The sequence below is a fragment of the Lynx canadensis genome, chromosome B2, assembly GCF_007474595.2.
Source record: "Lynx canadensis isolate LIC74 chromosome B2, mLynCan4.pri.v2, whole genome shotgun sequence".
In the NCBI taxonomy this organism is placed as follows: domain Eukaryota; kingdom Metazoa; phylum Chordata; class Mammalia; order Carnivora; family Felidae; genus Lynx; species Lynx canadensis.
Window position 1 is genome coordinate 1,752,531 of NC_044307.1, and position 27,070 is coordinate 1,779,600.

At 53.1% G+C, this 27,070-nt stretch overlaps 3 protein-coding genes across 5 annotated transcripts; 1 reads left to right on the plus strand and 2 right to left on the minus strand.

The window, feature by feature from the left end:
* Positions 1-1,832: 1,832 nt before the first annotated feature.
* On the minus strand, positions 1,833-6,823 carry LOC115514751 (zinc finger protein with KRAB and SCAN domains 4-like). Of its 2 annotated transcripts, XM_030316916.2 has the most exons (4): positions 6,153-6,823; positions 5,012-5,094; positions 3,913-4,036; positions 1,833-3,001 (listed from the first exon to the last, which is right to left on the minus strand). In XM_030316916.2, the coding sequence occupies exons 1-4, from the start codon at positions 6,256-6,258 to the stop codon at positions 2,139-2,141; spliced, it is 1,176 nt and encodes a 391-aa protein (XP_030172776.1). In that variant the 5' UTR covers positions 6,259-6,823; the 3' UTR covers positions 1,833-2,138. The 2 variants fall into 2 exon arrangements, with proteins under 2 accessions (XP_030172776.1, XP_035920302.1); XM_036064409.1 differs by lacking the exon at positions 5,012-5,094.
* A 994-nt stretch (positions 6,824-7,817) lies between these two features.
* Positions 7,818-8,375, minus strand: LOC115514702 (zinc finger protein with KRAB and SCAN domains 4-like). Its single transcript, XM_032593296.1, has one exon. The coding sequence runs from the start codon at positions 8,373-8,375 to the stop codon at positions 7,848-7,850; it is 528 nt and encodes a 175-aa protein (XP_032449187.1). The 3' UTR covers positions 7,818-7,847.
* A 7,356-nt stretch (positions 8,376-15,731) lies between these two features.
* On the plus strand, positions 15,732-24,983 carry ZSCAN31 (zinc finger and SCAN domain containing 31). Of its 2 annotated transcripts, none has more exons than XM_030316882.1 (4): positions 15,732-15,786; positions 21,754-22,216; positions 23,122-23,272; positions 23,768-24,983. In XM_030316882.1, exons 2-4 carry the CDS (start codon positions 21,836-21,838, stop codon positions 24,541-24,543), a joined length of 1,308 nt encoding a protein of 435 aa, XP_030172742.1. In that variant the 5' UTR covers positions 15,732-15,786; positions 21,754-21,835; the 3' UTR covers positions 24,544-24,983. The 2 variants fall into 2 exon arrangements, with proteins under 2 accessions (XP_030172742.1, XP_030172739.1); XM_030316879.1 differs by lacking the exon at positions 15,732-15,786 and adding an exon at positions 20,891-21,629.
* The last annotated feature ends 2,087 nt before the right edge of the window (positions 24,984-27,070 follow it).

The window sequence follows — 27,070 nt, forward strand, 5'->3', positions numbered from 1 at the left end:
TATGTGTACAAAGCAAAGAACACCACAGTGATTCCTGGTGGCAAACAGAATAAAACCAGGGTAATCTGGGTAAAAGTAACTTGTGCTTAGAGAAACAGTGGCATGGGTTGTGACAAATTCCAAAGCAGCCTTCCTCCTAAGGCCACGGGCCACAAAACCTGTGTGATGCTGTACCTCTCACGGATTTAAAGTAACTGAAAAGTAAGAGCACCTGGGTGGCTCAGTCGGTTGGGCATCCAACTGTGGCTTAGGTCATGATGTCACAGTTTGTGAGTTCGAGCTCCTTGTTGCGCTCTGTGCTGACAGCTCAGAGCCTGGAGCTTGCTTCAGATTCTGTGTCTCCTTCTCTTTCTGCCCCTCCCCTGCTCAAACTCTCTCTCTCTCTCGCTGTCTCTCTCTCTCAAAAATAAATAAATAAAAATACTACAGTTGACTCTTGAACAATGTGGGGCTTGGGAAAGCAACCCCTGTCCAGTTGAAAATCTGCACATAACTTTTGACTCCCCCAAAACTTAATTACTAATAGCTTGTTGCCCAGAAGACAAAAATAAAGTCAATTAACATGTATTTTTTGCTAAATATAATTATATACTATTTTCTTACATTAAAGTAAATAGAGAAAAGAAAATGTTACTAATATTAAGGAAAAGAAAATATACTGACAGAACTGTATTTATCGAAAAAAATCTGCAAATAAGTGGACCTGTGCACTTCAAACCACTGTTGTTCAAGGGTCACTGTTCCTCTGTAATGCTGACTTGCAAAAATTTTTCTCACAAAATTTGACTATCATGAGGGGAAAAAAGGACAGTCTACAAAGTGTGCTTCAGAAAAGTGATAGGGGTGCCTGGGTGGCTTAGTTGAGTGTCTGACTCTTGATTTCGGCTCAGGTCATGATCCCAGGGTCGTGGGATCAAGCCCCGTGTTGGACTACGTGCTGAGCATGGTGCCTGCTATGTCCCTCTCCCCTGCTCACACTCTCTCTTTCTAAATTAAAAAAAAAAAATTTTTTTTTTTTAAATATTAAGGAAAGTAGATAGCCTCATGAATTAACTTCATGGCTAAAATTCTCATCGTGAATAATTAAGAGATGGTACCACATTGATGACGTGGAAATTACTATTTAAGACCAAGACGGTCCCACATTAATAATGGAATTTTGAAGCCTAATACTTGCTTTACATATTTGGTATGAATCTACCGACCTAAAGGAAGTTTGAACTTAGGAGGCGTAGGTCGTGACTCCGTCGACTATCCTTTTCGGTGGAGTGGGTTTTGGGCAGGATAGTGTCTGTAGCTTTAGAGAGCACTGGGCCCAAGAGAACGAAAAGGTGAGAATCAAGATGCTGAGCATTAGAGAATTTATCATTTTATTTTGATTTGATTAATGTTCATACAGTCCGCATAGGACTATTTTCTCTGCAAAGAGTAGTGATATTAAAGAATGGAATCCCAAGAGTGGCACACATTCACAGTGATTTAATGATGAAGAGCCTGTTTGAGGTATTCACATGAAAATTCCTACTCTGGTCAAGAAATTGGATTCCTTCTATCACAGTTACCCCACACGCACCCCACTGCCAATCCTCTGATTGGCAAAAAATGCACTAGATTAACTCAGAGTCTAGAGCCTCCGAATTAGACACAAGCTCCACCAGGTTTCATGAGAAGTTCCTCACAAATCTAGATGGTATCGTGATGCAGATCTATGAAGGTCATTTCAGTGTTACATTTAATGTTTATTAGCACCTGTGTTTAAGGCACACTGGGAGGCATAAGATGTCACAAATCTGACTGTGGAGGACCCATGATATGGAAAATGAACAGTCACAGCAGCAGCCCCCACATCAGAGCCATCTCGCCAGGAGACGTCATCAAGTGCTGGCTGGAGGTGGTCAGCCAGTCTGGAGGCCCATTTCAGTCCAGTAGGTGAGAACAATCATTTCATGTCCTACCTCTGCCAGACAACTCTCCCAGAGCCTCCTATCAAACAAGCTGTTTCCCAGCCACCTTCTAGAATGTAGAAGACAATGCATCCCTCCAGACTCGGCCTTCTAACACAAGATGGCATGTAGCGGTCAGTAAAGCCTCAGCCCAGTTCTGTGAGGAACGAACAACTCTGGCATGTACGACGTGGCTCACTGTGATAGAACTTTCTTTCCAACATGGCTCCTCCGGTGTTGAACAAGGTATGAAGTTCGGGTGAAGCCTTTCCCACATGTGTCACACTGATAGGGTTTCTCACCAGTGTGGATTTTCTGATGTTCGATAAGGCTTCTACTCCGAGTGAAACTCCTGTCACACTCGTCACATGTGTAAGACGCGGGAGCCTCAACGTTTTCCCACCGGCTTTCCACCCTCCCCTGACTCTCCCAGGTCTCTGCACATTCACGATCCTGCACATTTTTATCGCCGTGGATCCTCTGGTGTCTGAGGAGATGTGAATTCCGCCTAAAAGCTTTGCCACACGTGTTGCACTGGTACGGCTTCTCCCCCGTGTGGATTTTGTGATGCTCAAGGAGGCTGCAACTCTGGCTGAAGGTTTTCCCACACTCCTCACACTCGTAGGGCTTCTCCCCAGTGTGGGTTCTCTGGTGTTTGATGAGGTTTGAGCTGTGACTGAACACCTTGCCACATTCCTCACACTCATAGGGTTTCTCCCCAGTGTGGACTCTCTGATGGATGACGAGGGCAGAGCTCCCGATGAAGGTCTTGCCACAGTCTTCACATTCATAGGGTTTCTCCCCGGTGTGGATTCTCCTGTGTTTAGTCAGGCCTGAACTCTGAGCAAAACTCTTTCCACATTCGTGACAGTAGTGCCGCCTACTTCCTGTGGCGGTTTTCTGCTTTCTCGGGAACCTGCCCTCCTGTTCGCCAGCTTCGGTGCCTTCAGGAATCTGGGCAGTGTCTTCCCGCAGGGGGCGTGGTATTCCCCCAGCCTCCTGGACTGGCCGGACCTCGTCCACAGGCAGGGCCCGGATCTCGGCCTCTGTTTCACCACCTGAAATAACAAGTGGCCACACGTGGTCAGTGATGCCCTGCCACGCAGGAAAGCTGTGACCGCAGTTCCACATACGCGGGGATGAGGGTTTCCGTACAAGAACGAGGATGGGGACGAAGGGGAGAACGGGTGCTGGGGAGGAAGGAGACTGAGAACGGGCCTGGGGTCATTGGAAGCAGGGTGACGGGGGGTGGAGGAGGGTGGGAAGGACCGTGCTGGGGACACTCGCAGAGGCTCTAAGTCCTGAGGACGAAGGCAGGGCCCTGCACTGGGGCTGGACTCGAGGAGGGCTGGGCAGATGGCAGCGGTAAGCAGGCACGCGCGAGGACTTGGAAGTGTCCCGTGCGACACAAGGAGAGCAGGCACGTAGAAAGCGATCGTCAGTCAGGGACGGTCCTCTCGGCTCTTATCCCAGACGAAGACGGGGGCCCCGACACGACGGGCTTCGGTGCTGACAGATCTGAGCCAGAGCTCCTGCTGCACCACGGTCGAGCTGCACGAGCTCAGACGGGTCAGGCTGTCCCGTGTGTCCTGCACCCCGATCTCTAGCTCACTTCTCGCTCTCGCCCTACAGTCCCACGGCCCATTTCCTGAGGACACCCCAGCTCTCGTCCTGTGTCGGAACTAGCAACAGAGAGGGGACCAACGGTGACAGCCCTACTATGAGCCAGGCCTGTGCTCGGGGCTCTACCTGCCGTGTCCCACTTAACCCGGCCAGGACGCAGCAGGAAAGGGAAGGGAGCCGGGCCGGGAGGGTTAAAGATCGGGTCACGCACGTGGTTAGTAGCCGGGTTCAGAAACGGTGGCTCTGCACGCAGACAGAATTCAGACAGCGTCTTACAGCCCAGTAGGTTCTAACCGACAAAGGAAGCCGCGAAGGCCTACGACGCACCAGGCCCCGTCAGTCTTACCCGGGGAGGTCAGGCCGCCGGGGTTCTCCCGCCCTTCATCTCCGTGGAAGCTCCCCCGAGAGGAATCCAGCTGCGCCCAGCCACAGGACAAAGCCAGGGCCACGTCTTCCGTTTTCAGCAAGCCCTGAAACGGCACACGGGCCTCCTAGTTCCTCTTACCCAGAGTCCCTCCCGGAGCCGGGTGCTGCGCAGAGGGGCTCAGGCGGCGAGGGGCCAGTCCCTGAAGGCTCCGCAGACCAAGCCGGCGCGGCACCTAACGCTACTTCTCCCGGTCTTAAGTGACGGCTTCATCAACAAAACCACTGCGGAAGTAGAGTGACAGCACGTGAGGACAGGTGTCTCCACACAAGTGCTCCAGACACCGCTGTCTTCACACAAATACGCCAGTCGCCCGTGTCTCCACACACATAAGCCGGACACCCTGGTCGCCACACAAATAATCTGGACACCAGGGTAGAAGGTAAAAAGATTGGGAAAACGAAGGCCACGCCACTGCCAGGACCGGAACTGACCCCCGCTAGTGATGGTGGCTCGTGTGTATTAACAGTTATTCAGATACAGGGAAACGTGGGTCTGAAGTGAGGAAAGTCAGGGAAGCCGGTGGACACCACAGAGCCTCCAGGGCGTGAAGGACCGGGTAAGAAGTTCAATCCAGTTTAAGTACAGACCGTTGCGGTCGTGTGACTAGTTGAGACACGTGGGTGTGCCGTATCCGTCCCGGCAAGCTTAGGGACCACGTGCTTACCCCCCGGTAACAGGGCAGGAGAGCCAAAGAAAACCTTCGGAACAAAAGCACCGTCGCAACAAAAGCTTCAGTTTGCTTTTGCAGAATCGCCCTTACTGACGAAGAAGACCCCACTGAAGAAGGGGCTGGCCAAGGACACGGAGTAGGGGTCTGGGAAACGGCACCGAAGCTAGTCATGAAATAGGACGAGGCTCCCAACTAGGCACCAGGAAGTCAGACGGCGACAGACGACACTAGCATACACGAGAAAGTTGACGTCCCATCTGGCGTTTGGCTGGAGGATGCAGACGGGGAGGGGGCGACCCTCCCAGGATGCACCCCGGTAGCGAAGGGCAGGGAGGGGCTCCGGCTCACCTGGGGCTCTGGGGGCAGCCTGGCCGCCACCACTGCGTCTCCTCTGCAGCGCCCTCCCGGGGCAAGCCCAGGACCCTGGAGAACTAGGAAGGAAAGAAGCTCTGGGTGAGACGTCCCTGGCACTCAGCCTCCCTGGCCTGCGGAATCCAAGCTCAAACACTGGGCCTGGAACTTCATACAGCGTGTGTCTCCCCAAAGGCCCGATCCCTACCCGCTCCAGTCCCGGGGCCTAGAGACCTGTGCTGTGCTCTGCCGACACACAAAATCTATGCAAAAACGGCAGGGTCCTTGGAAGGGATGGCGAGTTTAAACCACATAAAACAAGCTTTTCATCTGAAGATGCTCTGGGTTTTGCTTGTGAAGGGGAGAAAAGTAAGATTTCGGTTAAAATGCCTTTAGGGGTCAGTACGGGCTTTCTGCTTTGGTTTGGAAGAACTAGAGTCAAAATAAAGCTGGAACCAGAAGGCAGAAATGGGCATCTGCTTGTACAGAACTTGCTCGGCGTCCAGAAGAACCGGCGGTCTCCCTGGAGGAGGGAAACTTTACACGGAGCACAAAACAGCTGGTTTAGCTAGAGCCTGTGTTGGAAGTCAGGACTGCGTGTTGGCCGGCGTCTCAGTGCTGTGTGTCTTGGGACACGTTCAGGGCACGTGAGAAGACACCGCAGGACATACAGCCAGTCCTGTGGAGTAAATCCTGCTCTTTTCATAAGAGACCCAGGGTTTAGACATTGATACTCTAATCCGCGGTAGTCCTGCAGTCTGTGGGATATTCCGACGGGCTTTACAGAGTCTGTTCGTTTTCTTCTTGGCACTTACCACTACTGGAAGCTGTACTGTCGTGTGTATGTGCTGTCTTCCCCACTCGAATGTAAACCCCAGTGCCACCAGGAAGGACTCTGTCTCACCAGCGGCCGGTCCTCAGCACCAACCACACTGGCTACCACGTAGGAGGCATAATTACGTGTTAAATGAATGGGGAACCGATTCTTTCCAAACCACCGTTTGAAATTTCCCTTTCAGTCTCAAAGTAGAGTCCGTCAGTGATGGCCAAATAACGTCTCGGTCAGCGCCCCTATCAGATGATCGTCATGAAGCTGGCCGAAGTCTGCAGGTTCACGCGCCCAGAAGAGAACACTCACCTGTGCCTGGTAAGGCCCGTGATCCCAGAGATTCATGCTTGAGCAGAGCCCTCACCGGCTGGAACTGGGCACTCCGTGATCCGCGGGAAGGTGTCAGTGCTGCCATCTCGCAACAGACAAGCTCTTGGCCCTGGTCACCACCTGGGACCTAGAGGTTATTCATTCGTTTTCATTATTTGTCAGACATTTCTGGAGCACTTCCCATGTGCCTCACAGTTTCCAGGGGCACGAAAAACATTAACTCAGGTAACACAGACAACAACCTTGAGGTGGGTACCGTTACCGTGATCATTTCACCGATGAGGAAGCGAAGGCACACAGAGTGTAAGCAGTTTTCCCAAGGTCACCCAGCTAATAAGTGGCGGTGCTAGGATGGGCGCTCAGGCAGAGGGACCTCAGAGCCCGTGCTCTTTGCCATTACCAGGTGCTCCCACACTGTATACGTTGTGCTTTTACAAAGACTTTTGGGAACCGGTGCTGGCTCTCAAAATACTCCTATCTTATCTGACAAGTGAGGGTAAGATTTTTCTCATTTATAGGGTTTTGTTACTGGTTTTGAGAACCAAGAAAGAAGATCACAGAATGTGAAATCACCTAACGCGGGACACACGGTCTGTCCCCACTAAAAGGTGGCTTCCATGCATTTATGGACAACTTGCACTTGTCAAGTTACTTTCTCACGTGCAGCTCAGAACTCCCCACACCTTCTGTAATGACTGAGGAGGCTGAAGCTAAGAGACTTGAAACGCCTTCACTGTGAAGGGCTCGCGGGCAGTGGGCCCCAGTGCAGACCCGGATCTCCTGGTCAGTGGTTAGGAGGCTCCGGCTGCAGGCCCCTGAAGGAACGTTAACTGGTGCACAGAGGACACCACCTTACAACAGACTGGCAAAGCAAGAGGCGGGGAGATCAACCTGTTTTCCACCGGGGTGTTCTCTAGCCTGGGGTCCTTGGACTCCTCCCATGTGGCCCATGAACTTGGAATAGGAAAGGAGTAGTTTTATTGTTACCAGCCCCTAAGGGAACGTGGCCTTTCCTTCTATTAGAAATTGAAGCAGCGATCATGTGGCAAAAGCCACGGCACTTCGCCACCAATAGAAATTGCAGATGTTTTGGGGCGCCCGGGTGGCCCAGTTCGAGCCCCGCATCGGGCTCTGTTCTGACACCTTGGAGCCTGGATGGAGGCTGCTTTGGATTCTGTGTCTGCCTCTCTCTCTCTGCCCCTTCCCCGCTCATGCTCTGTCTCTCTCAAAAATAAACACTTAAAAAAATTTTTTTTAATTTTTTTTTTCAACGTTTATTTATTTTTGGGACAGAGAGAGACAGAGCATGAACGGGGGAGGGGCAGAGAGAGAAGGAGACACAGAATCGGAAACAGGCTCCAGGCTCCGAGCCATCAGGCCAGAGCCTGACGCGGGGCTCGAACTCACGGACCGCGAGATCGTGACCTGGCTGAAGTCGGACGCTTAACCGACTGCGCCACCCAGGCGCCCCTTAAAATTTTTTAAAAAGAAAAATTGCAGATGCGTTCACACCACATTACGGCACAACGAACAGTGTCAGAGTCACTCATGCTTCTAACGACTTTGAAACCGCACCCGGGCTATTGGGCCTGTGCCCAGGTCTTACTGATTAGTGCAACATTTTTAAAAAGCGCACGCATAACGTTGTCACTAATTTGTTTAATGCAATGTATTTCAACATAATCGAGTTCTTCTGTGATCCTTCATGTATCTAAAACTTCTGTTACGAGGAGGGGCCCAGGGACTCCACCCGAGTGGCAGAGAGAGAGAGAGAGAAGTTCCGATGTTGACGGCACGCCCCGCCCTCGGCCCGAGACTTGGGTTAGAAGCCGGGCTCGGGGCCTCTACCTGCGGTGTCGGCGCCTCCAGCTGTCTCTGCAGGTGCTCCAGGAGCACCACCACCTCGTCCCCGCTCTCCGGGTGCTGTCCCCGCACCCAGGCCTGGAGCTCGGCGGGCAGGATGGTCAGGAACTGCTCCAGCACCAGCAGCTCCAGGATCTGCTCCTTGCTGTGTATATCCGGGCTCAGCCACTGGCGGCACAGCTCGCGGAGCCGGCGCAGCGCCTCGCGGGGCCCCTCGGCCTCAGGGTAGCGGAAGCCCCGGAAGCGCCGGCGCGAGTCTTCAGGACCCCGATGGGGGCTGGCGTCCCGCACGGGGGCAGAGGCCTCTCCGGCTTCCGTCTTCGCCACCGGAGGCCCCATGTGGTTCTCTGTGGGCTGGGCGTCCCAGGCTGTGCTCTCCGCCGATTCTCCAGCCTTCCTGGATCTGGCTCTAGTGGGCCGCCGTGCTCCTGCAGGAGGATCCTGCCGGTGGAAAATCACTATTAACCAGCGACAGTGCTGGCAGCCCCCTCGCTCAGGCCCGGGGGCCCAGACATTGCCAGGGGGCGGCTGCGGTTCCTTCTAGCTCCATCCTCTGCGGCACCTGAAACCACAATCCCACAACAGGCTCCTAGGGATCCTAGGGGGTGGGCCTGAAACCCCCCACCCCCCCATCTCAAGACTAGTCAGGAAAGAAACAGTGACTGCTCCGATCATCCCGTTTGCAGCCTGCTCTGTGGGTGGCCTAGTTCTAAGACCCCAAGGAGTCCTGCCCAGGTCCCAGGATTTGACTATGATGATGTAGCTCGTAGCTCTCATGTCTGGACTGAGCACAGGGAACTGAATTCCACCAACTTCCACGAGCTTGTAAGCAGATCCCACCCCAGAACCGCCCTACCAGCACCCTGAATTTGGCCTTGGAAGACTGTGAGATGAGGAGTCTGCTGAGCCTGCCTGGCTTCTGACCTACGGGATGGGGAATGTCTGGTCATCTTAAGCAGATAGATGGTGTAGATGTCATGCAGCAGCGGAAAGTGAATACCAGCTCCTTTTCTGCCATTAAGGCCGCACATTTGGGGGAAGAGATGAGGAAAAGGCAGGCCCTGAACCAAAAGCAACAGGACTGGATTCAAGCCCTGGACACCTGCCAGTGGGGCTCCCAGTTCTCTCTGATGTTAGTCTTGCCCAAACAACAGGCATAAAACTGACCCAAATTCAGCTGAAAGTAGGGCTTCCCTCGGCCCCTCCCAGCTTTGGGCTGGAGATCTTTAGTGTCTGTGAGAAACCTCAAAGCAGTGGAAACCACCACCGTGTGCTGCAGAGTGGCTGCACCTCGTCCTTAGCAATCCTCACCCTGCCATTCTTCCTCCCCTTCAAGCTGAACTTCTGGAAAGGAAACATCCGGACTCCGACCGCAGTACCGGCCTCCGGCTGGCCTTCGCACACTGTCAGCAGCAAGCCACCAGCGGTGACCACTGAGAGCTCCTGCGCCAGAGGTGCGCCCCCAGCTGGCCTTTTCCACGGCTGCTTCTCAAGAAGCTGATGCTGCTGTCCACTTCCGGAAACAGTCTCGTCCCCGATCCCGGGCCCCACTCCTGCTTTTCTCCTTCCCATTTCTTTCCAGCCCCCATTTACAGCCTGGTCAGCTGAACTCTCCCGCCAGACAGCCAGGCTCACGATCTCGGCTCCACTGCTTCCTTACTGAGTGGCCGTGGCAAAGTAGTCCACATCTCTGCCTCACCTCCCCCACCGTACCAGGGATATTGTGAGCATTAAGTATGTGCATACAGTTCTTATGACACTGCCCGGCTGGTGGTAAATAGCACGTAAATGTCAGCTAACAGCATATAGTTCACTGGCCTTTCTCCATCCTGTTCTTCACCCTTTCCTTTCTCCACATTCTTCCCCAGGACTGTCTTTAACCACCTGCAAGATTTTAACTCTCACTTCTAGGCTAAAGACTCCTAATCCCTATTCTGAACTTCCTCCCAGGCAGTTCTCGCTGGAAATCCTACAAATAAACCCAATTCAGACCATGCTGGTTTTCTTCCCCCTTCTCTGCTCCTTCCCCAGTCTGGCATTCTCTAGAGACAGCAGCACCACCTGCCAGGTTTTCCCTCATCTGTTCTACCCTTGGGATGTCTCCAGAGCTGTCCCTTCTTGTCTGCTCTTGCCCTTGTCCTGGCCCAGGCCCTCAGCACTGTCTCTAGCCTTTTCTGCTTCCAATGCCTCTCTTCCTCCCCACCTTCCCCCCCAAGGGACCTCTTCTAAAATACATACTTAATCAAGTCCCTCCTCTGCCATTCCTTTTTTTTTTTTTTTTAATGTTTGTTTATTCTTGAGAGAGAGGGAGAGAGAGAATCCCAAGCAGGCTCCAGGCTCTGAGCTGTCAGCATAGAGCCTGATATGGGGCTCAAACTCATGAACAGTGAGATCATGACCTAAGCCAAAGTCGGACACTTAACCAACTGAGCCACCCAGGTGCCCCTTTCCGCTGCCATTCTTACCCAAGTAAAGCACTTGTTTCTTCTCACACCCACTACTCATCCTCTGTCCCCATGAATTGGTAAATAAACTCTGGTCCTGCAGGCTGAGAACTGCTAAATGCACCCAGCCAAGGCGCCAGTGGCGCTCAGGTAGGGCTCACCATCCAAGGCCCTCAGATGGTGTCCAGTCAACGGAGGTATCGGCTTTTCAGCGGGCACAAAGTTTGCCCAAATCTGTAGGAGGCCAGCTGCTGCCCTGACAGCTTAGTGTAGTATTTGTTTCCAGGATGTCACATCTCTGCAGGCCAGCCACGCCGGCTCTGAAGCTGGAATGCCCCCTGCCTAGCACCTTTTCCACCCTCTTAGGCAGAATGAGGTCTCCTCCCCTGCCACTTCCTACTTCCTCAGGAAAACCAAACAAGAGAGCTTATGGAAAGCACACCGGAGCACTCAAATTCGTATGAAAAACAACAGTCCTTGTGCATCTTTGTTCTCTATTTAAAACTCTGCCAAACCTGATGGACTGTGGGCCTCCTGCCAACAGCTCTGTCTTTACCTTACCCATGTTTGTATTCCTAGGTCCTGACACGTAGTAAGTGAACCGATGAATGAATGCAAAAGCATTAGAGACGAGGGGTGCCTGGTTGGCTCACTCAGTACACCATTTGACTTCTGACCTTGGGGTTGTGAGTTCAAGCCCCCCCAAGTTGGGTGAGGAGCCTACTTTTTAAAAAAAAGCACTAGGTAATTAGTTATTTCTGTAAACCATGGATTCTCCACTTGGACACCACTGACATTTTGGTGGGATTAACTGTGTGTCTGGGAGGCTGGGGGTGCTTCCCAGTAGAGTAGGATGTTCAGCAACCCCCCCCTCCTCTACCCACTAAATGCCAGTAGCTCCGTCCACCCCTAGTTATGACAATCGAAAAAATGTCTCCAGACATTGCTGAATTTTACCTTGGGAGCTAAAGGGCCATAGTTTAGAAACCCTGCATTCACAGAATGTGCTTAGTCTCAGTTTGGGAGTAACTTGGGACCAGAGGAGGACTCCCCTGGCAGGTGAGTCAGGGCAAAGCTGCCCCCAGGGAACAGAGGCAGGCACTGTAGGGACCCAGGTGTCCCCTGGTTGGACACTGGCAGCAGAAGGGTGTGCAAACAGGCTGGGGGTCTGTGTCCCCTGCAGACAGTCCCAAGGAGGAGCCAAGGGAAGGGTGACCACTGCTCTGACACTGGGGAGTGTCCGATGTCAGGAGGGTCACAGGAGCGCCACCTCACAGGACAGCAGGCATTAACCGTAACTAGTGCCAGCACCAGGCTGCGTAAACTACCACTCCTCGTGGTTAGAACACGGGCATGAGGGTCACATCCCACCTCTGCCACTTGTTTGCTGAGTGACACTGGACATGTTGCCTATTAACTTCTCGGTGCCTCGGTCTCCCTGTCTCTAAAAGGGAGATAACAAAAGGGTCTACTTCATGCAGTTACACATGTGATCTCCGTAAAGCACTTAAGAACGCTGTCTGATACACAGAAGCATTTATTAGAATAAATGGAAGAGGATGGGATTATAGATCCGTCCCCTCCAATTTTAGCACAGACAGGTAAGAAAACTCTTCCCCCACCTTTCCTGCCACTCCCCCCGCCCCATGAGTCCACTGATCCAGGAAAGGGAGAAGGGAAGAGTGGAAGGGAGAGCCCTATCAGGCTCTGCACTGACAGTGCGGGCCTGCTTGGAATTCTCTCTCTTCTCTCTGCCCCTCCCCTGCTCACTCTCTCAAAACAAATAAACATCAAAAAAAAAAAAAAAAAAGAGAGAGAGAGGAGGAGGGAAAGAAAAATGTCATAGATTAAAAAGGATTGAATAGACAAATCAGCCAAATGCAAACGGTAAATTGTATTTGGACCCTGTAGGGGAAAAAAATAAAACCAGCTGTAAAAAGGTCGTTTCAGGAGTGCCTGGCTGGCTCAGTCAGTAGAGCATGCAACTCTTGACCCTGGGGTTGTGAGTTTGAGCCCCACGTTAGGTGTAGAGATTACTTAAAAATAAAATCTTAGGGACGCCTGGGTGGCTCAGTCGGTTGAGCATCCAACTTCGGCTCAGGTCATGATCTCACAGTTCATGAGTTCCAGCCCCGAGTTGGGCTCTGTGCTGACAGTTCAGAGCCTGGAGCCTGCTTCAGATTCTGTGCCTCCCTTTCTCTTCCCCTCCCCTGCTCATGCTCTGTCTCTCAAAAATAAACAATAAAAAAATAAAAATAAGAAAATAAAATCTTAAAAGACATATTTCAAACAATCAGGAAAATTTGAATACAATATTAAGGAATTACCGGCAATTTTGTTGAGTGTGATAATGCTATGATTACATTAAAAATCCTATTTGTTAGAAATTAACATTGAAGTACTGTAGTTGTATTTATGGGTGAACAGAGATGATCGCTGGAATTTTCCTTAAAGTACTGAAAGAAAGAGGGAAACAAGGGAAGGAAGGATGGGGGTGGGGAGCAAGGGAAAGAGAGAGGAAGGAGAGGATAGAGGTATGAAAGAAAATGGCCAAAACAGGGGCTCCTGGGTGGTTCAATTGGTTAAGCTTCCGACTCTTGTTCTTGGCTCACGTCAAGATCTCACGGTTTGTTTAAGTTTGAGCTCCCTGTCGGGCTGTGCACTGATGGTGCAGAGCCTGGTTGGGATTCTCTCTCTCCCTTTCTGCCCCTCCCCTGCTCACATTCTGTCAAACTTAAAAAAGAAAAAAGAAAATGGACATAGATAGTAGTTGTTAAAGCTCAGTGATGGGCATACTGGGGTTCATGGTAGTGTTCTCTCTACATTGATCTAGGTTAGACATTCCCCCACCCCCCATTTAAAAATTAACATCCTACCTTCCTTTTTCCCTTCCTGAGCAATACAGTCTAGAAGCATTTAGGTGGGGTCACACGAGGTGAGAGGGCCTCGGCCAGCCACCTGGGAGCCCAAGTGGTGTGAGGAGGGCGTCCCCAGAGCTAGGGGGAGGCACGTGTGACAGGAAGATTAGCACTGATTTGTCACTACCATCAATCTCACATTCCCCATCCAGGTTTCACCACCGGTGGTATTTGGGGTCTAAGCCCAAATGAACAGAGTGAGAAGGCACTGGATTGGGGGACCTGCTATAAACAGGAAGTGTGATCAAATAAGTAAACATCTTGAAGATAAGGAGAGAATTTCTCATTATCATAGAAGAGAGTTACAAATATGGAAAAAAATCTAGTGTAAGTCCTGTTATTAGGACTGGAGTTAAAGGTGTGGGTATGAACTCAGTTTCCCAAACTAATAGTAACAAGGAAACCTACAAGTAGAAACACTAAGTTACAGACAAATACATCAGGCTAGCACGTAGGGCTCTCCTGGAGGCTTGCAAACTGGAAGATCTGCAGCTCGGGACAGGACCCGTGACCTCTAACACTGGGGTCCGAAACCTTCACTGTTAACCCATTCCTGCTCCTAGTGAATCCAGGCGCCCCGAGGAAGGGGCACTCCCAAATTTTAAAGCCTTGGGGGAGTCTCAGCATCACAACACACAACACATACCAGCTTGGGTCTTTGCTTAGGGACAGGCTCTTCTTGAGAGTATTTTATTTTCCTGTCTAAAATAGAGAAATCGTTCATCACGAAGAAAACTGACAGATGGCCCTAAAACTTAGACGTAAGAAAAGCCAAGATCACTCATGAAAGAGAACAGGCCGTCATAATGAGAAGTAACAATAGCAATGATAACAGCAAATCTTTGAATCGTTCTTACTCTGTGCCTGGTGCGTGTTAGGCATCTTAACTCGCTGAAGCCTCACAACAACCCCACGACTTAGGTGATATCATTTCCCCCGGTTTACAAAGCAGTCAGGTGAGGCACAGAGAGGTCAAGGGACCGGCCAAAAGCCACAAAGCCAATACGTGGGGGATGAATCGAACCAGGCGGCCCGACCGCACAGAGACTTAGGACCCGGGCACTGACCTTGTCTTCGAATGGAGCGCGATCTGGCCCCCATCGTCGCGGCGGGTGTGTGTGCGTGCGTGCGTGCGTGTGTGTGTGTGTGTGTGTGTGTGACCCGGAGTCCCGATTGCACACACTGCGAGGCTGCGGCACCTACCCGGAGGCCGGCGCTGCCTCCCCGGGGTCCCCTCGCGGGAGGAGGCGGCTCCTCGGCAACCCCAACCGGACCAGGGGAGCCGGCTCGCCGCACCCCAACAGTTCCGAAAGTAGCGCCCCGGGGCGGGGCGGGGCGGGGCGTGGCTGCGGCTGCGGCTGCGCGAAGGACTTTTGGGCCTCTCTAGCCGCCGCCGGCCGCCACTCGGTGGTCCCAGCCACCAGAGCTCCCCGCGCCTGACGTCCGCGTGCGCTGCGTGGTCCCCGCCACCTGCGAACCTGGCGCGTGGCTGTCAGCGTGCACTCGGTGGTCCTGGCCGCCTGTGCTCCTGGAAGTAGTCTCCTCACCGGTCCCCCTTCGTCTCAGATGCTTCCCATCCTGCGACCACAGCCACAGTAACATGTGCTCCCATCACCTAACTTCTGCTGAGGGACCAGTACAAGTCCCATCCTGCGCCATCCAGCAGTGGTCACACACAGTCCTGTCGTGCTTCTCCTCCTGCTTCTCCCCGTGCTCCTCCCCTGGTCCTCGTCCGATGCTCCCCGCGCTCCTCCGCGATCCTCCGATGTTCTCCACGCTCCTCTCTGATCCTCCTCCGATGCTCCTCCCCGGATCCTCCTCCGATGCTCTCCGCGCTCCTCCCTGATTCTCCCCGGATGCTCCCCGCGCTACGCCGGCTCTCCTATGCCTTCTGGGCAGCCTATCCGGCTTAGTCCGGATGTCTGTGTGCTAAGTACACAGCGGTCACTGCAGCCTGGTCGATTTACAAACATTTATTTCATTTCGGCTACACATCAGCTTTATGTAGTCACTTGTTCACGTGTCCGCGTCTCCTCCTCGACTCCGAGAATCCAGACGACGGTCAAGAGTAAATCAATCACCCCCACAACCACCATCTCCTGTGGTGCGGCCAACACCGAGAGAGCCACGGGTGGCGAGCGCTGGAGCTGGCGGAACTGCTGCGTCCCCGAGGCCGCCCAAGCGGGAGGGCTGGCGGGGCTCGCGGGAGCCGGGGCTGGGCGGCGGGGTGGCCACCGAGACGCAGCGACCTGGGGCGTCCTAGAGAGGCCAGGAAAGCTCCTGGAAGACAGCCGGGCTCAGGCGGCTGACGAACTTCCGGCCTTCACGGCCGCTTGGTTGCCAGGGCGCCGCTACCCGCCGCGGCCCTGGAGCTTCCCCGGACCCGAGGTGAGTTTCGGATCCCTCGCCCCACGCCCCTCGCCCCGGGCTCCCGGAAGACGGTCCCGCCCCGTCGGGCGGTGGGAGAGACCCCCGCAGGGGGCGGGGAAGAGGCGCTCGGCGGCGGGTCCTGCTCCCCGGGAAAGGCCGGACTCCCCGGTACCCGCCCCCTGTGCGTCGCCAGTGTTAGCATTATTGCGTCTGTCTTTTTCTCTAAATATTTCGAAAGACCTCACAAGCGTCATGACTTGTCATTCCTAGTTTAAAAATTGAGGTTTTATGGAAGCAAATCACTAACGCACCTGACTAGATGTAGGAGCATTCCCTAAGATCACCTAACACCTAGTCCCTAGTCGTCCTACGGATGTCTTTTCCAACTGATGTGCACCAACTAGGATCCAGCTAAAGACTATTCGTTGCAAGCAGTTGTCTTTTAACATTTAAAAACGAGTCCTGCCTTTCCCCTCGCTTCTCCCCGTCCGTTGAAGGGAGGAGTTGACAGACCTCCAGGAGGAGAGCACCGTCGTTTCTGGATTTACCTGCGGTTCCTCTACTCGTCGTTGCAGTTGGTCTGCTTCGGGTTGTATTTTACAACACAAGTGGTTTACGATTTTTGTGATCTCACTGTTGCTAATGCGCTGAAGCTAATAAGAAAAATGCTCTTTTATGCTTTTTCCTCCCGTGTTTTTAGTTCAGCTAAGGAACAGGAGGACGCCTGTGTTTGCTGCCTGGCACATCATTGACACTTAGTATCTGTGAGTTCTTTAGTGGGTTATAGGTAATTCTAGGAGCTGACTATTAGGGGTGGCTCAGTAGGTTGAGCGCCGACTCTTGATTGCTGCTCAGGTCATGATCTCATGGTTTGTGGAATCGAGCCCCAAGTCGGGCTCTGTGCTGACAGTGTGGAGTCTGCTTGGGATTCTACCCCACTCACTCTGTCTCTCTCTGTCTCTCTTTCTCTCTCTCTCTCTCTCTCCCAAAATAAGTAAACTTAAAAAAAAAAGAAAGAAAGAAACTGAATACTGGATTTAGGATGAGCTCACTTACTTCCTCCAGGAGTCTGCCTGAACACACCTCCAAAATCATGCCTTGTATTTCACCAAATTGTAATTCTCTCCCCTTGAGCTATAAACTCTGTAAACCCAGCTCTTAGCACAGCTCCATAAACATCTGTCCAAAGACTGAAGCATTTTTGTACAGTAAAAATTAAGCTGTTTTGCCTTTCAGTTGTATTTTTCAGAGTTAAACAAACTTGAAGAATACATTATTCAGGCGAAGTCTTTCTGGACCCCCTGCGACGACCTCCCTCCCCACTCTTTCACCTCTGGGCTTTTCGGCACTTTGGCTCCACCGTCATTCCTTAAGCTCATTCGCCATCCGGTAGCAGAGCTTCTTAAAACATGAATCCGGTCTCTTCACTTCCCTTCGTAAAAGCCTACTGTGACTTTAGCGCTTCAAATGAAACCCATGCTCCTGGCCCTGCACGATCTGGCTTGTCTTGCCGGCCTAATTCTTTGCCACTCTTCACTCTTCTGTCTGTCTCCGCTCCAGCCTTTCATGTGTGTGACCACATGGGCCTTAAACGGTGTCACGTGCTCTTCCTGTCCCCCATCTCTGCTTTTTGCGTGGCTCACTTCCTTTTTGCTGTTAAGGGCTCAGCCTACACGTTTACCTCCCACCCACCTGTCTTTTTTTTTTTTTTTTTTTTTTTTTTTTAATTTTTTTTTTTTTTCAACGTTTATTTATTTTTGGGACAGAGAGAGACAGAGCATGAACAGGGGAGGGGCAGAGAGAGAGGGAGACACAGAATCAGAAACAGGCTCCAGGCTCTGAGCCATCAGCCCAGAGCCTGACGCGGGGCTCGAACTCCCGGACCGCGAGATCGTGACCTGGCTGAAGTCGGACGCTTAACCGACTGCGCCACCCAGGCGCCCCTCCCACCCACCTGTCTTAACAGGTCCTCCATTTATTTGGTAACTCAGTGGTTGGTTTTCCTCACAGTACTTCCCACAACTGTCACTGTATCATTTGCCTCCTCGCTTTTACCATTGTTGCTCTTACTTTTGTCTTTCATAAGCCCCAGCAAAACGGGGGGCGGGCTCTGTCTTCTTGACGATTGTATCTCTGGTGCCTCGCTGAGTGGCCTGATGCATTGTAGGTGCTCAGGGAACGTTTACGGAGTAAAATGAGTGAGGAAATGGCAACATCGATCTAGAACACAGGAATCGACATCAGAAGGAATCAAATAGGAAAACTTTGAAACTTTGAGTGTGTAACAAAAACGGCACCAAATCTGTCCACTGTATTTTAGAAATGCAAGTTGTCAAAACTCAATTTCTTGCAGTTGTAGGACAGAAGTTCCTGGTAAAACTGAGGTCCCCTTTCCTTGCTGGCTGCCAGCAGGACACCGGTCTCAGCTTCCTTTACACGTGGCCCCTTCCTCCAGCGACCAGCCAGCAAATGTGCATCAAATCCTCCTCATGCTTCAGATCTCTGACTTCCTCATCTGCTACCAGCCAGAGAATAGTCTACATTTAAAGAGATCGTGTAAGGGAGCACCAGGGCGGCCCAGAGGGTTGAGTGTCTAACTCTTGATTTCAGCTCAGGTCATGATCCCCACCCCACCCTCCGTTGGGCTACACATGGAGCCTGCTTGAGATTCTCTCTCCCTGTGTCCCCTCCCCTACTCATGCTCTCTCTCTCTCTCTCTCTCTCTCTCTCTCTCTGTCTCTAAAATAAAATTTAAAAATTTTTAAAAAGTCATAGAAGTAGTGTAGCCCCACCCAGAGATCTATCTTCCTCTCATAAGGTCCACTAATTAGTAACCTTAATTATGCTGCTGCGTGAACTGGAGAGACTCCCTGGCCCTGAGGCTTTCACCTAGTAATCCCAAAGATGTCACCAAAGGGTCTTGGTCACATAAAGAATTCAATGACGGGGGCACCTGGGTGGCTCAGTTAAGCATCCGACTTCAGCTAATGTCATGATCTTGTGGTTTGTGGGTTAAGCCCCACGTTGAGCTCTGTGCTGACAGCTCAGAGCCTGGAGACTGCTTCAGATTCTGTGTCTCCCTCTCTCTCTGCCCTCCCCCACTTGTGCTCTGTCTCTCTCTCTCTCCCTCTCTCTCTCTCTCTCTCTCTCTCTCTCAAAAATAAGTAAACATTAAAAAAATTTTTGAACTCATTACATTTGGTTCATCAGATGTGTATCAGCTACCTGCTTCCTCCTAGGAAATCAGATGACACCAAATTGTACTTAATTGAATCAGGGCACTTAATTGAATAAATCAGGTAAGTAAAACATTGAAGAAAGTTCCATCCGTAATTTTATGGCAAATGTAGACTTGTACATCTTCTAGGCATTTTGTCATAAGAGGTGTTTGGGATCTGTAGCAAGTTGGGATGTGATCGGAAGTGGAGAGAGACCTGGGAGCACCAGATAATGCTGACAGATCCCTGGGGGGGTGGGGGGGGGAGCTTGGGGAGAAGGGAAAGAGGGTGTTTCCCGGCCTTCTTCCCTTCCCGTTCCTTGCCACGTCCTGATGAAATGAAAAGGGAAAATTCATTTCTTGGTCCACAAACCTCCATGAGTAAAGACAGGTTCAGGGCGGCACGAGAGCAGGAGGTAAGGTCTCACCCGGCAGCTGTGGGGAGAACAGACAGAGGCTGCCCGCCTGTGGCTTTGGGTGTGTGGAGCATTTGCCTGCGCTGCTCTGGGGTTCTTGGCGGCATTGAGCCTAATCACAGAACAGTTGTCGCCTGTGAATGTAACCCCGTGGTAAGCCACACTTTTAACAATCATGAAGTTAAATGCAAATCCATAGTTAGGACTTCTCAGACTTACAGTCTTCTTGGACTGAAGACTCAAAAAACCTTTACTGCAGTAAAGAGTAAACACAGTGCAGTTGGCCGTGGACGTTGGCAAAGCATAAGCTCCAGTCTCCGTGACTGTCCTGTTTTCTCAACACCATAACGTTGTTCATGTAGATATCACACGAGCGTCTGTCTCCCCCACCGTAAGCGCCATAAAGGCAAGGACCAAGTCTGTTTCCTCTCACCGCTCTGACCTGAGCACTATGCCAGGCATCTGGTCAGCACATGTATTTGAATGAATGGAATAAATGCGTTTTCCCGCAATAAAGTACAACTGGAAAACTTGTAAATTCTCTCAGACATTGATAATTCTATTTTTTAATGTTTATTTTTGAGAGAGAGAGGCAGCAAGTAGGGGATGGGCGAAGAGAGAGGGAGACACAGAATCCGAAGCAGGCTCCAGGCTCTGAGCTGTCAGCACAGAGCCCGACACGGGGCTCGAACTCACAAACTGCAAGATCATGACCTGAGCCGAAGTCGGACGTTTAACTGAGCCCCCCAGGCACCCCAGTAATTCTGTTAACACTGGGCTGAGGCCATGTATAAAACTCAAATGCTACCATTAAAGTAAACTGTCAGTGTAACTACCATTCGGCCTCCCAGCTTACAGTCCACAACCCTGCAACATATTCTCACGATTTCCTTCCTGAATCTTCCTCAGTATTTCTAAACACAGATCTAATGCTGTCACAGTGACATGAAAGCCTCACTGCCCCTCAGTTTTCCGTAGGATAGAGTCTAAACATCTCAGCCTGGAGTTCAAGGCTGTTTTCTGTTCCCACCTTATCTCTTCCCACACGTTTTTTGCCCATACCCTGTAATCTGTAGTCCAGCCACCAGCACCCACACCGGTCCCTAGATCTTCTGTGCCCTGTAACCTTAGAGAGCTTTGGTCCTGTTGGGTCTCCTCCCGTCGCCCTTTCTTTGCCTGACAAATTCCTGTTTGTTATTTTAGGCCTAATTCAAATGCATTTGCCCGTAAGCCACATGTTTTCACTGCTCCATACCCAGTCAGAATGATCTTTTCCTACTCTTTGCTTTCTGGATATTTGGTTAAATCCTCTGTTATAGCACTCATCCCTTGATTTTTTTTTCACATTTATTTATTTTTGAGAGACAGAGCGTGAGCAGGGGAGGGGCAGAGAGGGAGGGAATCACAGAATCAGAAGCAGGTTCCAGGCTCTGAGCTGTCAGCACAGAGCCTGATGCGGGGCTCGAACCCACGAGTCGTGAGATTGTGACCTGAGCCGAAGTTGGACGCTTACCCGACTGAGCCACCCCGGCGCCCCCATCATTTGATTTTATAGCTAGTCTCGTGTGTCCTGTTCTTTACCTGAGGCTACTGTGTATTGACTGCCTAGCAGGTTTTTAAATCACTATGTATTTTTGTTTGTTTTCTTGCAATAAGAATTTCAAATGATACAAAAATCAGGAAAAGTAGAGAGTATTCTGTGTAAAGTAGATTTCCCTTGTTCTTGTTCTGCACCCGCCTGGTTCCCTCCCCAGTGGCCAAGGCCGTGTCTCAGTTTTTCGTGGCCGTAATAACATGGTGTAACAACCGTAAAACTTGGCGGCCTGCAGCAATACACATTTATTTAGCACAAGAATCCGTGGGGTGCAGCTGATTGGGCAGGGCTTACCCGCGTATCTACAGCGAGCTGGGGGGCCGCCGAGCGGCTCGGCAGACGCGTCCAGGCTCACACGTCTGGGGGCCAGCTGCCTGTCAGCTGAGCCGGGAGTGTCCATGTGCCTCTGTCATGGGGGGGGGGGGGTCCTCCTCCTCACGGTCGTGGAGAGCAAGCCCGGGGGCTGTGTCACACAAGTTCCTCCCAAACCTTTGTTTGTGTCGCACTTGCTGATGGCACAGTGGCCAGATCCAGTCACGTGGTTGAGCACAGACTCCCAGTGGGAAGGCGCTGGCAAGAGTGAGGAGGCCGGGCGGTTACGTGCCACGTGCTTTTCTCCAGATTCTGGACAAAGGTAAGTAAAAGCCTAGATGTACTTTCATGAGCACAAACGGTAGCACGATGCTCGTTGTTCCCGTGCTTTGCTTTTTCTCCCGGCACTTCTTCGCTCCCATGAATACATAATGCTTTATCGTCAGGTGTGTGCTCTTCAAGAAGAACAGGCCAGGGAGCCTTGAATCCGCTCCCCTTGCCCGGGCTGGGGCGAGCCTTCTGAGCAGGATGGCTTCGGCGGAGGAGCAGCCCGGACTTAGGGCCGTGAAGGTGGAGGAGGACCGTGCCTGGGACCAGGAGACCTTCCTGCGAGAGAGCGGCATTTCTACGCAGGAGGCCTCCCGCCAACTTTTCAGGCACTTTTGCTACCAAGAGTCCCCCGGGCCCCGCGAGGCGCTGCGCCGGCTCCGCGAGCTGTGCCGCCAGTGGCTGCGGCCCGAGACGCACAGCAAGGAGCAGATCCTGGAGCTGCTGGTGCTGGAGCAGCTCCTGACCGTCCTGCCCGCCGAGCTCCAGGCCTGGGTGCGGGGACAGCACCCGGAGAGCGGGGACGAGGTGGTGACGGCGCTGGAGGGTCTGGAGAGGGAGTCCAGTGAGCCTGAGAACCAGGTGAGAGTAGGAAGATGGGCTCCCAGACGCCGCGTACCGAGTGACCCAGGCCAGGTGGCTGCAGCCAGTTCTCAGTTGCTGTGTAACAAACTACCCCCAAGCGTGATGGCTTAAACAACCCCAGCACTACCTCACGGGCCCTGTGCGTCAGGACCTAGGGAGCTGCTTAGGAGGGTCTCTCACGGGGTTGCAGTGAAGATTCGTTTTCTTAACTCGGATTGTCTTTTTACCAGTCCTCTGAGGCTGGGGTGATCTAACCCACTCTCCTGAGGTGGAGAGGGAAACTGAGGCACAGAGCAACAGGGCCTTACAGTGAGTCAGGGCCACAGGCCCCCCATTAATCCCGCCACCCAGAACCCAGACACGGTGAGGCGAGGTGTAGCGCCGGGGTCGCCGGAGTGGGTGGCCGCAGGGTTGGGGCCTATTCCAGCCCCGTGCACAGGGGAGCCCCCTTCCGGCTTGCCTGGGGCTGGTGGATCCACTTCTGAGACTGCTCCCCCCGTGGGTGCTGGTGGGCGCCCCAGTTCCTCACTGGTGTTGGCCGGAGGGCTTAGTTCTTTGCCGCGTGGGTTTCTGCCTCGGCTGAGTGTCCTCACGCGTCAGCTGTCTTCCCTGAGAGAGAGACAGACAGACAGACAGACAGACAGAGAGAAAAGGAGCATGAGGATAGAGCCACAGTGCTTTGTATGACTTAGTCTCAGCAGAAGTTGTAGACCATTGCTTCTGAGTCACTAAGTACAGCTCACACTCAAGGGGAGGGAATCGGGCAGGAGTAGGGATTGAACTCTGGGCCTGTCCCCATGCCGTCCCTCTACACGATGTTTCGGACGGTTCCTTCCATAGTATATTAGCCTGGGCTCCCGTGTCCCTCTCTTATGAACCCAAATATACCTACCTGCCTCCAGGCCCCAGACGATGCCCCTGGCCATTCAGAAGTGCTGTCAGAGGATGGGGTGCATGTGAAGGCCAAGCAGGAATCAAGAGCCATCCAGCTTCAGGCCACGGTGACACAGCTCCATTGTGAATCTCTTGGTCCCCACAAATTTGGGGAACAAGGTAAGGACTTTGATGGGTCCACCTGGGATCTCTGGTGGCCCTGTGTAGGGTAGCAGTTAAGACCGTGGACTCTGGGGTCAGAGTGCCTGTGTTGTAACTTAAGCACGGCCACTTAGCAGCTCTGTGACATTGGGCAGGCCAGGTGGCCATCCGGCACCTTTGGTTGACGCATCCGTGGGATGGAAATAAATCATCACGGTCCCAGAGCCGTTTGGGGATTTGCTGAGTTAACGTGTGTGAAAGAGGTGGAACGGCGCCTGCTTACACACCTCCTTTCGGGAGCCTCGCCCTCCCCGGGGCCCCTGCAGCCATCCCAGCAGTGCTCCTGACCCCGCTCTGGCCTCAGGTTCCTCCGGAGCCCTTGTCTTCCTCACTCCGCCAGTTCTGTGCTCTTAGAACGCGGTGCTTGGACAGGATCTTCCGATGCCCCGTCCCGTGGCTGTGCTGCCCCTAAAGGACGGAGACGTGACGTTGTCCGCGCACTTCCCGTTCCAGGTGCCGACGTCGTACCAGAAAGCCAGGAGTCGGCCGTGCGGCAAGAAGTTTTGAAGGAAATGGAACGTTTTGGAAACAGCCGGCTCCAGAGAGACGCTCCCCCGGACTCCCAGTGCCGGGAAGCTTGGAAGCGGGAGAGCAGGGCGGGAAAGCCGAGGGGACGCGCCGCCGGAGAGCGACCGCACAGGTGCAGCGAGTGCGGGAAAGGCTTCGCCCAGAGCTCGGTCCTCACCCAGCACCGGAGAACCCACACCGGGGAGAAGCCCTACGAGTGCCAGGAGTGCGGGAGAGCCTTCAGCCAGCGCTCCGGCCTGGTCGAGCATCAGCGGAGCCACAGCGGGGAGAAGCCCTACGTGTGCGACGAGTGCGGGAGAGCCTTCAGTGCCAGCAACGGCCTCATCAGACACAGGAGGATCCACACGGGGGAGAAGCCCTACGGCTGCGAGGAGTGCGGGAGAGCCTTCCGCCTGAGCTCGTACCTCGTCCAGCACCAGAGGATCCACACGGGGGAGAAGCGCTACCGCTGTGGCGAGTGCGGGAAGGCCTTCAGCCAGAACGCGGGGCTCTTCCAGCACCTCCGCGTCCACACGGGGGAGAAGCCCTTCCGGTGCGGCCAGTGCGGCAAGCGCTTTAGCCGGCGGACCCTGCTGGGCAAGCACCAGAGGAGCCACACTGGGGAGAGACCGTACACGTGTGACGAGTGCGGGAAGGCCTTTGGCCACCACTGCAACCTCATCAGGCATTTTAGAATCCACACCACTGCCCAACCGGACTAATTCCCCGGACCCCCAGACTCCTAGATGGGGCCGTCTTGGAGAGCCGGCTTTTCACGGGGCTCATTTGGTTTCGGCCAAATTTACGGTGCTCCGGAACGAGTAGCTCGTCTGCAGACTCGGTGCCGGGGTCTCCTGGTGAACGGCCGTGGTTGTGGGCGGTTCCGGGCACCCGCCTTCTTCCCGATCCTTTGGTTCGTTTCTAATGATTTCCCTCAAGAGAGACCGAAGTCACCTGGAAATAAATTGCTGCGGAGGGGCTGTTCTTGGGTGATACTGAATGCTGAACAACTCTGAAAAACTGGTTTCTGTGTATGTGTATACGTTTTAAAGATTGGGTAAATCCAGGAGCGCCGGGGGCCTCAGTATACTCTTTAAAGATTAGGTAAATCCAGGGGTGCCTGGGTGGCTCAGTCGGTTAAGCATCTGACTTCGGCTCAGGTCACGATCTCACGGTTGGTGGGTTCGAGCCCCATGTCGGGCTCTGTTCTGTCAGTTCAGAGCCTGGAGCCTGCTTCGGATCCTGTGTCTCCCTCTCTCTCGGTTCCTCCCCCACTCATGTTCTGTCTCTCTCTGTCTCTCAAAAAATGAATAAACATTAAAAAAAAATTTAAAGATTGGGTAAATTCAAAGAATATTAAGACGAGGTGCTTCCCCCCCCCCCCCGTAAAAGTTACATTTTATACACACCTAAGGGTTGGGAATGAGAATCAGTGGCGCGGTCTCCCGGAGGAATGTGGCGGACGACCATCAGAGGGGGTGGTGTACTCTCTAAGCAGCGTTGTCCGTGGCGTGAAACGTGTGGTCCTGACAGCTTAGAGCGCTGTGTGCCGGGAGATATCTAAGTGCAGGTCGTTACTATATTTCAGGTTTCCAGTTCTGTTGTAAATAATGAGGGGACACTCGAACGCTTGCTCGGTGCACTCTTTCACTTGCCGCCTCCCGCTCAGCGTTCTTCCCCCGCCTCTGCCTTTTGGAGGTCGGTCGCGACGTTGAGCGCCCTTGCAAGAATCATGGAGGGGGCTCCGTGGAGGAGGGGGGCCGCTGACCTGGGGCGGCTGCTGACCTGGGGCGGCCTGCTGCTTAACGGGAGAGACCAGCACGCACAGACCGTCTGCCGTCAGAGTTCAGCACGGGCTCTGGCACCAGACAGCGTGGGTTCCAGTCCTGCCCTCTGTTTGTGAGCCGTGCGACCTTGGGTAACTCACTCTAGACCCTGTGCTACAGTCTCCCCACCTATAACGGGGTGCTAACGGCGCCCTTCGCACGGGGCACACGAGACCAAGTTAACACGGGCGCCTGAGTGGCTCTGTCGATTAAGCGTCCGACTGTGGCTCAGGTCATGATCTCACGGTTCGTGAGTTCGAGCCCCGCGTCGGGCTCTGGGCTGACGGCTCGGAGCCTGGAGCCCGCTTCGGATTCCGTGTCTCCCTCTGTCTGCCCCTCTGCTGCTTGCACTCTGTCTCTCGCATTGTCTCAAAAGTAAATAAACATTAAAAAAAAAAGAGACTAAGTTAACACAAACTTTGAAACACTTGAGCCAGCTCTCAAAAACTGTGCACTGTGATTTAGAAAAGAAACGATACCATCTAATGAATATAGGTGGCATTGTCAGCATGCTGGGACTCCCTAGGGTATTAAATGCCCCTGCGGACATTCTCATACTTCTATCCACAGTCAAAATCTGAGGCAGAATTTCTAAAATGAGGAAGTAAAAGTTCAGCCTTAAAGTATACTGTGCTAAACCTTTGTTTTTGAAGTTTATTATTAAAAAATTGTGTGTGTGTGTGTGTGTGTGTGCGTGTGTGTGGTTTCCCTTATAGCTCTTACAGTTTAGGGAGGGGGGGTGGCTCTTTAAGTTTCCTCGACTGTTTCATTTGTGAGTAGAACAATTGGCTAAATTCAGATTATCCTAGAATAATGCTTATCAAATTTTGGAGTATCTACAAATCGCCTGGGATCTTAAAATACAGACCCTAATTCCAAAGGTCGGAGCGGAGCCCAGCAATCTGCATTTTCAGCAGGCTCCCGGCGCTGCTGCTGGTTCCCAGGGCACCAAGGCCACGAGGCTCTTCGGAAACGCGAAGGGGCGCCAGGCCGGAGCGGTTTCCCTCCCGCCCCCTCCGTCCTGCAGCCTCCGTGGTCGGTCCCCGGGGCTGTGCTCCCGCGCAAGAGGGCGGAGGGGGAGGCGGTGTCTGGCGCAGGCAAATCCAGCCCGACCTTCACGCGGGGAGCCTGAAAGACGCCCTCCATGTTCGCCTAGACAAAGCTGCGGTCCTCGTCCTTCGCGCCTGAGCCGTGCCTGAGCTCCGGGGGTGAAGGCCCAGGGGCTGCCCCGCGCCCACGAGCACACCGCAGACCTGCCGGCCCTCACCCCCGGCCCTCCCGGGGACCCTGGGCATCCAGGACCCAGGGGCCAGGTCCCCGCTGAGGTGTCTGTACCTGCCCCTCCCACAGACCGCCCTGAACTGGAGCCTGCCCCTCTGGGGTCCCCACCCCAGGGCTCCGCACGTTCCCGTCTCCTTCCCTC

Excerpts from the sequence above, each read along its gene's own strand:
- LOC115514702 (XM_032593296.1), bottom strand. The coding sequence starts at position 8,375 with ATGGGGCCTCCGGTGGCGAAGACGGAAGCCGGAGAGGCCTCTGCCCCC.
- LOC115514751 (XM_030316916.2), bottom strand. The coding sequence starts at position 6,258 with ATGGCAGCACTGACACCTTCCCGCGGATCACGGAGTGCCCAGTTCCAG. Across the intron at positions 5,095-6,152 it reads ACGGGCCTTACCAGGCACAG|TTCTCCAGGGTCCTGGGCTT; the intron begins GTGAGTGTTCTC and ends TTTCCTTCCTAG. Across the intron at positions 4,037-5,011 it reads GGCTGCCCCCAGAGCCCCAG|GGCTTGCTGAAAACGGAAGA; the intron begins GTGAGCCGGAGC and ends GTGCCGTTTCAG.
- ZSCAN31 (XM_030316879.1), top strand. The coding sequence starts at position 21,394 with ATGTGCCTCTGTCATGGGGGGGGGGGGGTCCTCCTCCTCACGGTCGTG. Across the intron at positions 21,630-21,753 it reads TCTCCAGATTCTGGACAAAG|GTGTGTGCTCTTCAAGAAGA; the intron begins GTAAGTAAAAGC and ends CTTTATCGTCAG. Across the intron at positions 22,217-23,121 it reads CCAGTGAGCCTGAGAACCAG|GCCCCAGACGATGCCCCTGG; the intron begins GTGAGAGTAGGA and ends ACCTGCCTCCAG.